Consider the following 14,576-nt stretch of genomic DNA (forward strand, 5'->3'; position numbering starts at 1 on the left):
CAGCTGAAATGTGAGATGCCTTGTGATAGTTCCATTCAAGATACTCCACAGTGAGTGAAACCTCCTAAGCATTGTTTCATGTACCGTGCTGCCACTAAGCAGCAAATGGAATTGGAGATCTGTGTGCATGACACCACATTACATCCTTCAGAGGAAAAGGAGATGGAACGAAATGAAATGAGATCCAGCCGGCACCTCCACACAAACCCCACTATAGTGTGTCTGTCTCTCTGTCACACAGGGAGAGACAGAAAGAGAGAGTCTGAGTATGTTTCCCATCTGTGTGACACTTGGCGTTCCGGGTTATTGGCTGGTTTGTGCCGCCGTGCTTCTTCTCTAGCACCAGCTCGGCATGTCAGGCACGAGAGAGCTGGAGTTCTGCTTGTGTGCCCCTTTTATTTATTCATCTTTTATCTGAATCCCTTTCCCCCTTCTCTCTTTCTACTTATTATATCTCACTCTTTCAGATTCTCTCCACTATCTACTGCAGTTTATTGCTGACTATCCTCTCACCTCTCCATCTTTGCATCTTTCCTCTCACTGTCTTCTTCCTGTTTCCTCTCTTCCCCCTCCCTCTACCCGTCCTCCTGTCTCTCTATCTTCCTCTCTCCTGGGTTGACAGTGTGGAAAGTTGACGAATCAGACTGCATGTGACAGCCCGGCATGTGAGCGAATCCGATGTGGTTAATATGGTGCCTGCTGACAGCGCTGTGGAAATTGTTCACAGTGGAGGAGCACTGAGACACGGCTACACTTTGGCCCAGCTACCCTCAATCACCCTGCTGCTAGTGTGTGTGCGTAGGGGGGAACATGTGTTTACTTGTGCGTGTGTGTGCATGTGCATATTTGTGTGTGTATAAACAGTTCTTCTTGGGGGTCAAAGGTTAGCAGAATAAGCCGCCTTCCATTTTCTCTGCCTACGCGTATCATCCCGCTGTTCCTTCAAGAGTTCACATCACCATGAGAGTGAAAGCAGAGGATCTTTACCGGATGAAATAAAGTGATACTCACATCCACCTCTCATAATGGACTAACAGGAAACAAAGTAGGTACTCATAAAACTCATGTAACATGATGGCTTACTGTGGATAAGATCATATATAAAGAGGTGGGTAACTCTGGGTGTGCGTGTCTCAGCAAATAATGTGCACAACTTGGCCTACCTCCCTCTTTCTGTCTGAAGCTCATCTCTGCACCTGTAACTGAGATACAGTGAGTTCCAGTAAAACCCTGTGATACCTTAAATTGAGCATTGCATTGATGTTTTGACACTTTTCATGCTTCAGGTATACTTTCTATCATTTGTCAGAATTTATTGTTTTTGTTTGATTGATAAATTTGACTTCCATAAAATATCATCTTATTAAATTATATGAATAACAAATAAATAATAATAATAAATAAATAAATTATTCTGTGTTGTTTTTCCCTAAAGACCCTTTGAACCATGTAATTTAAATTAAATAAACACACAAGTAACAGTTCTACATAATGAATAGGTATATTCTTAAATCATTTATAAACTTTAAAGCAAAAGTTATTGAGATAATCGTTTTTTTATATGTTTTTGGGGGCATTTTTATGCCTTTATTATAGGTTTGACAGAAGACAAATTACAGGAAATAAGGAGGGAGAAGGATGATGAATGACATGCAACAAAGGTCCACAGCTGCTTTGAGACAATAATACATAATAAAATAATTTCTTGTTATATTATTCAGCTATGTAACTTTATCTAAAAAATTATTATCTATTATGCCCAACTCCAATTCACTGTACCTGTAGTGCATTTGGTGATTATTGTTGTGGGTGTTTTGTATCGGTATAAATCTGTGTCCTGTATTTTTGGTATATATTTGTTCATGCATGAGCATCTCTTTGAATTCTCACATGTACACACATATTTCTGCATGTCAGTCTTCGTGTGCATGTGGTTGCTGTGTGCTCTCAAACTGTGATTTTCTCTGTGCGTGTGTAAAAAACATATGGTGAGTCAGTGTGTAGGAGTTGAGTGCCAGTGTGTCTGTGGGAGGAGGGAGAGTGGTTAGGTGGTGATAGAGAAGGGAGAGGATTCAGGTTGTGCACCAATAGGTGGCACTCTACCCTTTTGTGATTGGCTACGGTGACCCAGACTAAGACAGGTTTGGAAGCACATGTGTTTGCATTGGAATGGAACAAGAAGTTGGATGATAAAACTTCCTTTTTTTCAGTCCTCTGGTTATTTCTGCCTGCCGGCTGCTCTTATAGTGTAGAGGAAAGAAAGCAGAGTGATAGGAGAGTGTGCTTGGGGTTGGGGGCAGAGGTTTCCCCATTTTGGGTACATGAATGGAGAGTTAACGCTGCTGGGGTTAAAGGGTCACTTTACTTTAGGGCTAAATGCATGACTTTATTGTAGTTTTTTAGGCAAAAGGTTTGTGAGTTGGCAGGTTTCTTTGCATGGACAGCTTTTCATCTACACCAGGGTGCACTGCATGTGCATGTGTAGCTGTTTATATATAGCTGCGTAAACAGGGTTGTTTGTTTGTATGTGTTTGCAGTGCAAAGTGCCACTGAATGTCAACCAATTCTCAGTGTCATATGCTGTAGTTCACTGTAGTGTCACCCATTTACAGAGTAAAACATATCGAGAGAGAATTATATAAATCAAACATAAACACAACCCTTCTATATTCCCTGAAGACATTTCATATCACATCATTTCTTTAATCATTGGGAGTGGTAAAGGATTCACATTTAGTGTACAGTAGCATTCATGTGTGAAATTAGAATTATTGTCTTTATACTGTGTGGTTTAAAGTAACAAATGAAATTGATTATATTAAACCATTGTGATCTTCTGCATGGTGACAGACTCTAATAACTATCCAAAAATGTAAATTCAGGCATCTGTTTAGATGAAAAAGGTTCCTTACATGTCATATAATGTAAATTATGGCAGTAATAAGAACATTTCCTGCTAAGAAGGGCTACAAATTGCACCTTATAACAAATATTGTATTTTTATAATCCCACAATGAGCAGAGCCTCAAAGACTACTTTAGAATACTTGTCTCACTGCAAAGTGGTAGTTATATACAACTGGTAGAGAGGAATATGTAATGTGCATACATATATACATATATATGCACATACAAACTGGCTTTATTGAACATAGCAATATACAATTCTGTGGGAAAAGTGGCTAGGGCTTCATTTATTAACAGGGGACAAAATACTTGAATAAATAAAAACAGGCCATCCTCATGACAATACAAACTATAATGGAGAGCAATGTGTACAAGGAGCAAATGTGGAGGAACTAAACTGTTCAAATACAAAAGTGACAAAAGTCTGTCATTCAAACCAGTACAAATGGTTAATGCAGTGCAGCTGAGCATCAAGCAGGGTCATACAGTTGGAATACAAATAGCAACCTACAGAAATACTTAATCATATTCACAAAATATACACAGAGTAAGTAACAATGTAGAGCATTCATTGTCTTCTAAATTGTGCCCACAATTTCTAGGCAAATGAAAAAAAAAAGGATTAACACTGGCTAAATGAAAGAATCAATAAAGCCCATGCCTGTGGAATGAAACAAAATGACAAAAGGGCAGTTTATGGCCGCAGTCACCATAGCAATAGAATTATATATTCTATGGAGTTCACAACCTTCTACATTCAACAACCCTAACAAGCACATAAAGGGTCGGAGGTCATGCAAGTGCCGTTCTCGCGGAGGTGCGATGGAGCAGAGCAGCTAGGCTGGGGTCAGAGGGCAGATCAATTGGGTCACTGATAAAAGCAGATGAGCATATCAGTCATATAAAAAAAAGCACACACGCTCGCACACACACTTCCATACACACCCTCTCACTGCAGCTTATTTCTGTCTGACTATATGACTTAAGTTTATTCTGCAGAAACGCACTCAGTCACCACTGGAGGTGGGAGGTCGCTGGTGTTCTGAGGCTCCATTGGGGTTGAGCCAGCAGTTCTGTAGCAGTCTGAGTTCACTGGCAGTCAGGTTTTCCCACAATAGAGCCTGACGTACAGGGCAATAAGGGCTGAAATGCCCTGTCTCATCAGCCTCTGCCTCAAAAACAGAGCGGAGGAGGGTGAATGAAGTAGAAATAGAGGGTGGATACAAAGACAGTTCATACAGTCTGACACCACTGTTCTTTTAGTCCTCTGGTGTACAAGTGAAAGAAACATGCAACAACAGGCAAATGAAGAAATTCTTTTGCACTCCATAATTGACAACAGTAGGCCACAGTTACACATAATTTCAATGTCAACTGTCCAGAGATTTAAAGTACACTCATGAGTCCTGTCACAGACCTGCAATTAAAGTTTTATTTTTTTAATAGCCTAAGTCTAACCATACCTTAGTCGTATAGTTGCCATGCACAAATATTGTAGAAAGCAACAATTTAAAATCCTTGGCACTGGATGTAATCCGATTTTTTGCAGAATTGTCCAATATTGATGTTCTTGCCTGGCAATAGAGTTGCTTGTTTGCAAGTTCACAAAAGCTTTACAACTTCAGAATATGGTTTTAAGCAAACCATAGTCCATATTGCATTTTTCTATTGCATTGCATATTTTTGTTATTGAAAAACTATGTTTATGATGTAAAGTTTTAATCATGCATTACTTATTTATTACGTCAGCCTTATTGAACTGAGCTCTACCATGCTGGTCTGTTCACAAATGCTCATAAGAAATACACATAATTACAACAAATGCAGAGCTTCCTTTAAGAAAAACATCATAAAACAATATTTAAGAACTAGGAAATCATGTTAATTATTGTTATATAACTTTCATAGATGATTAAGAACAAAGGGTTATTACCAACAGTTGTAAATCCTTTTTCATAATGTTTGTGTGAGAAAAATCAAATATCAACTGAACAGCCAGAGGAAGTGTACAGTTTTCACGACTACTATAATCTTTTGGTGCAGTGTGCAGGTTTTTCTATTTCAGAAGGTCCCTGTGTTAATAGGAGACTCCTTTAATGAGAACATTCTTGTGGATGATGGATGTCATGAGGAAGAAAACACACATCAGTTTATATATAGACACCACATGGCTTTAACATGTTACCCACTTAATTGGAAACGGTGTATAATCATATGCAAATCCACACAAGTGGATTAATTATGAATATGTTTTGGCATTTTGTATAAATGATGATGATAGGTTTTTGATTCTGTTTTTCACTGTTTTTTAATGAAAACCAAAAGCCATAATTGTCATCTCAAGAAATAATTGGCAACCAATGTAGGAGTCTTTTAACTTCAATTAAAATTACTACAATTAATGGAAACAATGAAAAAGAAAATGAAAACAATGTTAGTGTCTAAAGACTTAAATCTTCATAGGGGAAAGATAGGGAGTTGCCAGTATACATAAACACCTTACTATATCAGATACTAATGAGTATATGTGCTGTAATGTGTTGATTGCATGTTTTCCTGCTTTTTTAATGCATGTCTGGCATAAGACACTGCCACATTATCAATCCATTATGTTTACATTCATAGTGCACGGACATGTGTTGCATGTCCTGGATTTGCAGCTCAGACTAATTCCTCTGGCTTACACTAAATATCTGGCTAACTTTGTTTTCCTAACAATTTTGCAGTGTCCTCTGTTTCTGTAAATTTTCCCAAGAAATGGTATACCAGATGGATCACAGCTTTTGGGCTTTTAGTGTTTGTATTTTTTTTATATTTGTACGTGCACGTCTCTCCATCTGCATGTGCATGTGACAACGAATATCCACCCAGGCCAACGTATCTGTGGAACACACCATAAAAACCCCTTGAAGATCTTGCTTCACGTCCTCTGTACTCCATCAGCGGAGGGAAATTAAGCCAATGAACCACAAAATGTTGTTGCAAATGAGTGTTGTGCAGGGAAAAAAAAAGAAGAGTAGAAAAAAGAGCTGGGAGTGAGAGAGTTCCTGCAAGTCAGTCAGTCACACTGGATCCAGTCAGGACAACGGGCACACTCATTTCCTCAAGTGTGTTCTAAGTATCGGTGTAGGGAATGTATCATTTCAAACACACATGCAAGAAGATGTGTGGTAATACATGCATGCTACACGCATACAGAAATAATACAACAAAGTAGTGGCTCTGCCTCTGGCGCTGCAGCCTAGCTAGCTTAGCTGTTATGTCCAGCCCCATCCAACTTGGGCAGGGAATACAGGACAGACACTTTTTTTTTTTTAATATATATGTTGAGGAAGAGAAATAAACAAATTAAAGAGACAGAGAGAGATATAATACCTGTTTGAAATGGTTCCAGAGCCTGGGGCCCACAGGCTGTGAGCTCCCAGGTCAAGTTGGCAATATAAGCTGGTTCATCTGCTCTCAACACACCCACTTTCCAAGGGAGTACTTAAAAAGAAATACAATGCACTGAGGTGGCATAAAAGAGTGCTTGGCAAACGTTTGTCATCTGTTTATTGTGTGTATATATCTGCGTGTGTGTCCGTGCAGGTGTATGCAAGTGTGTGATTTCCCGGAAGACGAAGACTCTTGGCTTAGACGGTATCCCTATAAAAAAAGAAAGAAGAGAAATAAAGGTATAATTAGTGAAAAAGTGGCAGCTATGTGCACTGTCTGTGTGTTAAGGAGAGATGAGGAGAGAAAGAGCACCCTGGTATAGCTTCCTAGAGTAAATAACGGTTTTCTCTTTGAATTATAAATATGATATTTTATCACATTCAAACATACAGATATATGCATACAGACACCTACTCACACACCTACTCCATTTCACATCCGTCCACATCTGCCTGCCGACAAGCACAAACGCACATTGGTATGATGTAACAGCATGCTCCAGTTCAGTCTTGCTGTGAAGGTTGGCATCCATTCCAGGCTGAATTTAAAATTTGAATTTATTCAGTCCCTCGCTGCCAAAGTTGTTCCAAAGACCTTGTGAAACTCGTCTGGGAACCTCTGCCAGGTAGTTCACACCTCCACCTCCTCCGCCTGATGTGTTAAAGCAGGAGACACTTTTGACAGCACTGAGAGGCATTTTCAGCCAGAGAACTTACATGGCTGCTGGCAAAAAAATGCCAGCTTTCTGTGCGTTTTTGGTTGGTAGATAGTTTAAAATGTATGTCTGTATTCACTAACTGGATATTAAGCATTTAACACATCTGTCTATACACATGTATGTTTGTGACTGGATGTGATAGAGTGGTATGTCTGTGTGTCTGTGTCCATGTGCATTGTAACAAACCGGAGGCTAATTCATAGCATTTGAAGGATGGCTACAAATTTCTCAAAAACCAGCTAGTGCAAACAAAAACAACACATGAGGAAAGAGGTTCATTCTAAATTGACAAAAGAGTGCAATCCAAAACAACAACAACAACAACAACAACAACAACAACAACAACAAAAATGAAAGGTTTTATACATTCTAACTATATTTCCAAATAGGGTTTAAATCAGCGAACCAAAGCTATTTTTCAGTTTGATTCTGCTACACATAAGCAACTATAATAACTTCCCAGGTCTCTTACTAGATCTATTTCACCTGTGAGGCTTAACTGATGACTTAGTATGAAACAGAATATATTGTTGATATATTTGCCAACAATTTTATTTATCTTATGTATTGATTTTAAAAACGGGTAACTGGAACATTATAACAAGAACACCTGCAAGCCAATGAGACACAAAGGATTCCTGTGACCTTTGTATAAGGTTGTACAGTTTTTATCCTCCGTTATTTAAGAAAAACGCCTCACTTGCACGTGATAACTCACAGTTGTATCCATTGTGACTTAAAATTAGCGAGCAGTGTTCAGTGTCTTGCTCTAGGGCATCATATCAGGTCATGAAACCGTTGACAGACTCATACTGGCTCTTGCAGAACTTGTGACGTTTTGGTGATTAGACCATTTCTCTTTAGACAAGGCTGTCCCGCTACATGCTACATTCATATTTGCTAGTAAAGTAGTAAAGTAAACAGATGGAAGAAGACTAGTGGTGGGGATAAAAAAGCCCAAACTGTGTACATGCAATCAATTAATTTCTGCTGTCAAAATGATCAAAGATAATAGGACATAATTACTTTAATTAATATTAAGGTTCCTTGGGGGCACCACCTCTCAAGAAGGGAAAATGAATGAATGAATGAATCAATCAATAATTGATTGATGGTTGGAGCCGCTGTAAATCATCTGGCTTCCGATGGTGTCAGAGGCTGTGCTAGAAGTCACATACTGACGAACTGAATACTACATACTCAGTCAGTATGTGCTGCATACTGCTTTCGTACATCCTCCCTCGTCTCTGTATCACAAGAGTGTACGATCACAACATTACTTCTTACACTGAATGTAATATTTTCCAGTATTACAAATTAATGTAAACATGGGGGAGAGAGGGGCACTAAAAAAACTATGGTTTGTTGTTCATGTTTGAGTATTGAGAAGCAGAAGAGGAGGCTGCTGAGTTGCGGAGACAAATGCACGCCAGGAGGACGAGGAAGAGGAGGAGGATGGTGCTATCTTAGCGTTTGTCTCTGGCTATGTGAGTTATCTTATAAAGTTTACCTAAAGCAGTGCTTAACTAAATAGATTAAATACAGAACAGTAGATATAAATCTTGCTGAAGTCGTCTGCTGCGTTAGCTGCAGTGGTCTGTGTGACTGTGGAGCAAGAGGGGTCTGTGAGCAAAATGTTAACCTTTACTAACCAGATTGCACTGAAACAAGCCGTATTCCTCCAGTCATATAAAAAATGACATAAAGAAGCTTCTGTCTGACCCCTGATCACTTTAGCCACTCTATGATCTGTACGGATAACAGTGATTTATGGGTAAGGGAGTTGCATGAGCCTGATGATGAGCAAAAACAGTTTCAAGTGCATAACCAAAGTCCTCTGGACTGAGATTCCTCAGTGGGTGATTCCTCTGGACTTTCCCAGATTTGCATATTGCCTGGTAAATCCAAGATATATTGCAATCAGATTTGAGACGGAGATGCATATGAGTGAATATGTGTAAACGAGAGTGAAGACTGCAGTGATGTACATGTGCCTGAGCTGTCAGTCACATAAACTGTTAGACTAAACAGGGCCAATGTAGACATCAGCTCTGGTGAAATTGAAAGCAGCCCTGCTCAGTGGTATGTCCCATAGTTGAATCACAATCCACCGTACAATGCCTCACACTTACACCATTAACACTTTACATTTTATTGCTATTTTTATGCAGCACTACCCACACTAGTGACCCCTTGATACTGAGTTAGATCCACCGTAATACAAATATCACATCCATTAAATGAAAGCGAGTAGTCGTTTTCACTCCAGAGAGATAAATATACAGCTCCAGTGGCCCTAACTGAAAGCCCATAGCGGCCCATGATACAGACCCCTTTTTCTCTCTGTAGCTTTGCTTTCATCATAGAAGGTCGTCCTGTAAAGTTGAGCTGGACCAGAAGAAAACTCTGTTTGTGTGTGTGTGTGTCTACTTCTGTGAGGATACAGGCGAACAAGTGTATAAATGTGCTATGGCAGCAGTGCCTACCGACTGGAGGCTATTTTAATGAATAGCACCATTCAGGGCGAGACATGAAGGAAACAAATTTGCTGAAAACACTTCCTTCCATGAAGGGCCCCAGCTGGTTGGCTGACTGGTCGCTGACTGGCTGGCTGGGAGGCTGACTAGTGTATGTGTGTTAGAGTGGGTACAGCAGGTGATAAGCCCTGCTCCTCTTTATTGCCCATCAGAGTGCCAGGCTTGAAAAACAACTTCCCCATTGTTGCTCATAAATCAAAACCACTAAATGCTGTTTCCAACTCAATTCCTATTTTTGACTGCAGGGCCGTAGCCATAACTTTGGTGTAATGATCATTCAATTACAGGCCACTCAGACAGGGAACAAAGAAGACTGATATAAACAGCGATCCACTATCTATCATATTTCTCTCTGCGGTCTCGTGGGAATTGCTACATCTGCCTTTGTCACCTAGTTTATGTGTGCCTGCATGAATGCATTCCTCACACATCTACCTGTGTTTACATGGACGTCTGTGTGCACACTGAAGCGTAAATGTGAACATTCACAAATCCTTATAGGGAGATAAATTGTTACCACACAATAAAACTGCTCTTTGTCCCTGACTTTCTCTTCACATACATGCTCTTTCCCTCTATCCCTCACACTCAATTGCTTTCTCTATTTCTCGCTTTATTTCAGTGTCACTCTGTCCCTCTCGCCGCTACCCGCTCCCTGTCTCTGTACTCCCCCTCCCCCATCTCTCTCTCTCCCATGGAGATCTGCCTGTGCTCTGCTTCCTCTTTGATAAGACAGGAAAGCCCAACAAGCTAAGCAGAGTGGTCCCTCTACCGCACCTACTCAGCATTAGTCATCTAGCCATTTTAAGCGAAGATTAATAAAAAAAAAATTTAAAATGAGTTCATTCCTTTTGTGTGACTTAACGTCTAGGAGATAACTTTTATTATGATGGTCACATCCTGTGACCTCTTCCCAGGTCTCTTCCTGTTACCGTAACCCAAGATCCCCTGATGACGCGGAGACCAGTTATAACAAAACAGCCAGTTGTACTTTGGTCGCTCTCTTTGCTCTTTTCTCTTCTCCCTCACCGGGTCATGGCTCTCTGAGATCTGCAAACACGCCGATGGCCAATCAAGAAAGGAAACATGCTAACGGAAGCACAAATCGAGCTAATGCTGAGCTGTTAACTCTGCACACAGGACAATAGGAGCGAAACAGCTTCTTCCGATGTGCACAAGTGGACACTGCACAGCAAATATGTTTTTCATATCGGAAACACACATTTTCCCAGCCTAGTTCACAGGATCGCCAGCTAGCGACTCACCAAACCAATAACTCCTCCCCAATCCTTTCACAGTCTGATTCGGTAACATACTGGGTATAAATAGCTCTGCATAGCTTAACAGTGTTCATGGGTAAGTATTGGACTGCTTCACTTCTCTGAATATACACGTACTGATGCGTATTTTGTTGAAGTTTTATTGTTATTGTTCATCTTTATCATGGATAATGTTAGGTTACTGTGCAACCGTAGGTCTCAGCCACTCCAGAAGTTTAACTTGGTACTGTTAATTTAAGATCACACATACATGTACTCCAATTTGGCCTTAAACAACCACACATGTGAAAAGGAAACTCAAGTCTTCCGCTTCACATGTTTCTGTGTCTCTGATGTAACACGTTTCATGCTCGTGCACTCCGAGCATTGAGTGTCTATATCAAAGACAGACACATTCCTTCAGGCGTGCACTCAGACATGCGTACCTTCACACACACACATACACACACATGCTTCCTCTCTCACATACACGCAAACACACACCTTTGTAGTATAGTTAGTGTTTAGTTTTTGCATTTTTTAATAAATACTAGTGTACATAGCTGGCCTGTTTAATGTTGCACAAAAGTGGGTGATGCCAACCTATGTGAGTTAAAATTAACTCAACTGTAAATTCAACATCTGCAGCAACCGTGATTGGTGACAGAGCAGTGAGAATTACGTAACCACAATAAATCACAGTGACAACCTGCGGTTGTACTGGTTCTTTGCACTGGCTGGTCACTTACAAGTTCTAACACCACTGGGATTTTCAGTTATCAGCCCTGGGGCACTGTGTTGTATCACCTCCTCTCATCCTCTCCTTTCCTTTCATCACTACCCCCACTCAATGCTTATACTTGCTCCGTCATAGTGTTGAATGTATGCACAGACATTACATTGTTTTGAACATATTAATTTATACACAAACACACATGCAAACTGTTTTATGTTATTTCCCCATTTCTAATTGTTGATTCCCAGGGCCTTGAGACCACCAATGCTTTCTCACTTACAGTCCCTATCAATTAATAGAAACGGTTAAGAGAGTGTCACTAAGAGGGTTAGTCACACAGAGCTATCCAATGCCTGCCAACACTGTCATGTCATCTGACTTGTCTCAGTTCAGGCCGCAGGGCTTTTCCCTTTTTAGAGAAAGAGCAAGGCAGGGAATGAAAGGAGCTGATCCCACACAGTTGAAAAGCCTGGGAGTCACGAAGCACATCGATAATGTGCACATAAATGCACAACCAGGCATATGCATCTGTTTAGAGCATATGGTTGGAAAAATCAAACGCAAAAACTTGCACGTACACATGCATCATAAACTGAGGTTTCTCCTTCAACCAGCAAAACCCTCAGCAACTCTCAGTTCATTCTGTCAAGTGTCAAGCCCTACAGGATCTGTAGAGGTGATATATGAGAGCAACATACGTCTCTTGATGTCATCAAAACATTGCAGTGTGATTTCATCTGCTGACAGACTTATTGCTTTGGCAATAACAATGCCATGAAGACTGCTGTTGTTCATATCTACTAGTAATAACCGCTGTGAGTCACATATATGTCTCAGTTTATCATGTACGTTTGAAAGACACCACTTGTGAAATTGACATTATGTGCCTCTGATCCTTCCCAATTCACCTTGACAACCACGCTAGTGTCCTGTTTGTTTGCTGTTTCAAGTAATGCTCTTTGTATTTTATGCCATTTTGATTAACATCATACACCAGATCACAGATATTATAAACAAAAATGTTTATACTTTTGAAGAACTAAAACTCAAACATTCAGATTTAAATTACGTGTTGTCGACTGAGAATACAGAACCACTACAGTTTTTAGTTGTAAGCTTATTAGCATATGATATGAAATGTTAATAAAAATATGTAACGTGAGGAGTCCGTATCACAGTGGCCCGAGCATGTCACCCCCCTCCCCCCAAAACTAGAAGTGGAAATCATGAATCACCTTGCTGATTCCAATCAAAGTTCAGTTCAAAGGTTAGTGACTTTGTACTTCATTCACTTTTTTTCCCCTAAGCAAAGTGGTCACATCACCATTCAAATGCACTACATATGCCAGTAAATGAACGCATCATCGTTCAGGCACGCCAGTACATACAGGAGGTGATTGCTCAAAGGCACAGTATATACAACGGTAAGCAAACACATCACTGGTCCTATGGCCCAACATTCAGTGCTGATTCTGACTGTTCAGTAGAGTGTTTGGTACGCTGCAAGTCAAAGTTGTCATGTTCAGTTCAGTGTATGTCAGCAGCCAATTATTTATGATGACATCAGATTATGACTGTGGCTTTCACTGTCTTTTAATAAGCTTTTAACAATCACGGATAAGCTGACAATGGTGCTCTCAGTCATACATGTGGGGAGCCCCACTGCTAAAAGCTGCTGTTTGGGTCAGTGACAATGGTGATTCAGTATAGTCAGTTTTCTTTTAAAATGTGTTGATATAGATTTGACTGAACACATCTACATTTAGCTCAAAGAACTGATGTGTCTGAGTACAGCCTTATAGGCAGCTAGCATGTATTCTAGTATAAACTATGTCTTGTAAATGTCCAAAAACACGGAGGACATGGAGTGTGCATTTTCTTGCCATCATTTAGACTATAGTTCACTGTGTATAGAAAACACATACACCTACAGGCTATGAGTACTACAGCTCATTGGCACGGTACAGTGCTAGACACATTCAATGACAAATACAGAGCCTGCCAGTGTTGCTTGGTGGTCCTGTATTACAATTATAGCTCAACTACTGTATCAAGCATGTGGCCACTCTTTAACTGTGCTGACACATTTGGAAAACCATATGGTAAATAATTAGAGCTGAAAATGTAAAAAACTTGTGTGGCTGCTGAATAATATATGGGTTCTCAGGCAAACAAACACACATATGAACTAAAATCCAAAGCCTATTATGGAGACAGCTGCACAGACAACTGTACATTCCCATACTATCCCAAATCCCTCCCACATACACACATACTCAAATAAACATACACAGATAAACAAAGCAAAGTATAACTGCACCATACAACCTGTCAAATGTACATTTCATCAACCTTCTTCTGAGTATTGGGGTAGTTCTGCACAATGCACCATGTGTTGAAAATGTGCTTTTAAATATGGACAATTGTGCTCAGAATTTACACATACATTATAGACTCGATGTGTAATCTAACATACAGCATGTGAGGTGTTTTTTTTTGTTGCTCAAAAGTACTCGTGAACAAACTGCAATATCATATATACACTAATTAGCTACTGCATGCCTCCATGAGCACTTAATTATCATCATAATAAATGATGGACAACTCCAACAACTTTGATGAAATCAGGCCGCTCGTCAACATCAGCACCAACTTTGTGAGCTGACGAAGGAAACTATGTCAGCAAATTTTGGAAACTTTCACTTATTCATCATTATTATTATTATTAATTTAAGCAGCCCATTAAAATCTCTTTTTGTAAACATTTAAAGTGAAAAAATAGGCCATGCAGTGGCCCGTTTTGATTCATTTTTAAACTACCACAGTTACTTTTGCAAAAACATTTTGTTCACAAGATTAAGGACGTGAAAAGTCTGTGCCAGTTTTACTCAATACAAGCAAAGTACAGAACTTGTGAATATGTTTTGCAGTTAGCCCGGTTGAGGTTGTGCAAGAGTTAACCAAACTAATTATATTCATTAAGGA

General features: G+C 39.8%; 1 protein-coding gene across 1 annotated transcript in view; it reads right to left on the bottom strand.

The window, feature by feature from the left end:
• Nucleotides 1–1,537: 1,537 nt before the first annotated feature.
• The window catches only part of gabra6b (gamma-aminobutyric acid type A receptor subunit alpha6b), a 29,877-nt gene continuing 16,838 nt past the window's right edge, over nucleotides 1,538–14,576 (bottom strand). The window contains exon 10 of the mRNA XM_051401707.1: nucleotides 1,538–6,551. Within this exon, the coding sequence (XP_051257667.1) occupies nucleotides 6,539–6,551 (13 nt within the window). The 3' untranslated portion in view covers nucleotides 1,538–6,538. The remainder of the gene's footprint in view (nucleotides 6,552–14,576) is intronic.

Source organism: Dicentrarchus labrax, unplaced genomic scaffold (assembly GCF_905237075.1).
Source record: "Dicentrarchus labrax unplaced genomic scaffold, dlabrax2021, whole genome shotgun sequence".
NCBI lineage: Eukaryota > Metazoa > Chordata > Actinopteri > Moronidae > Dicentrarchus > Dicentrarchus labrax.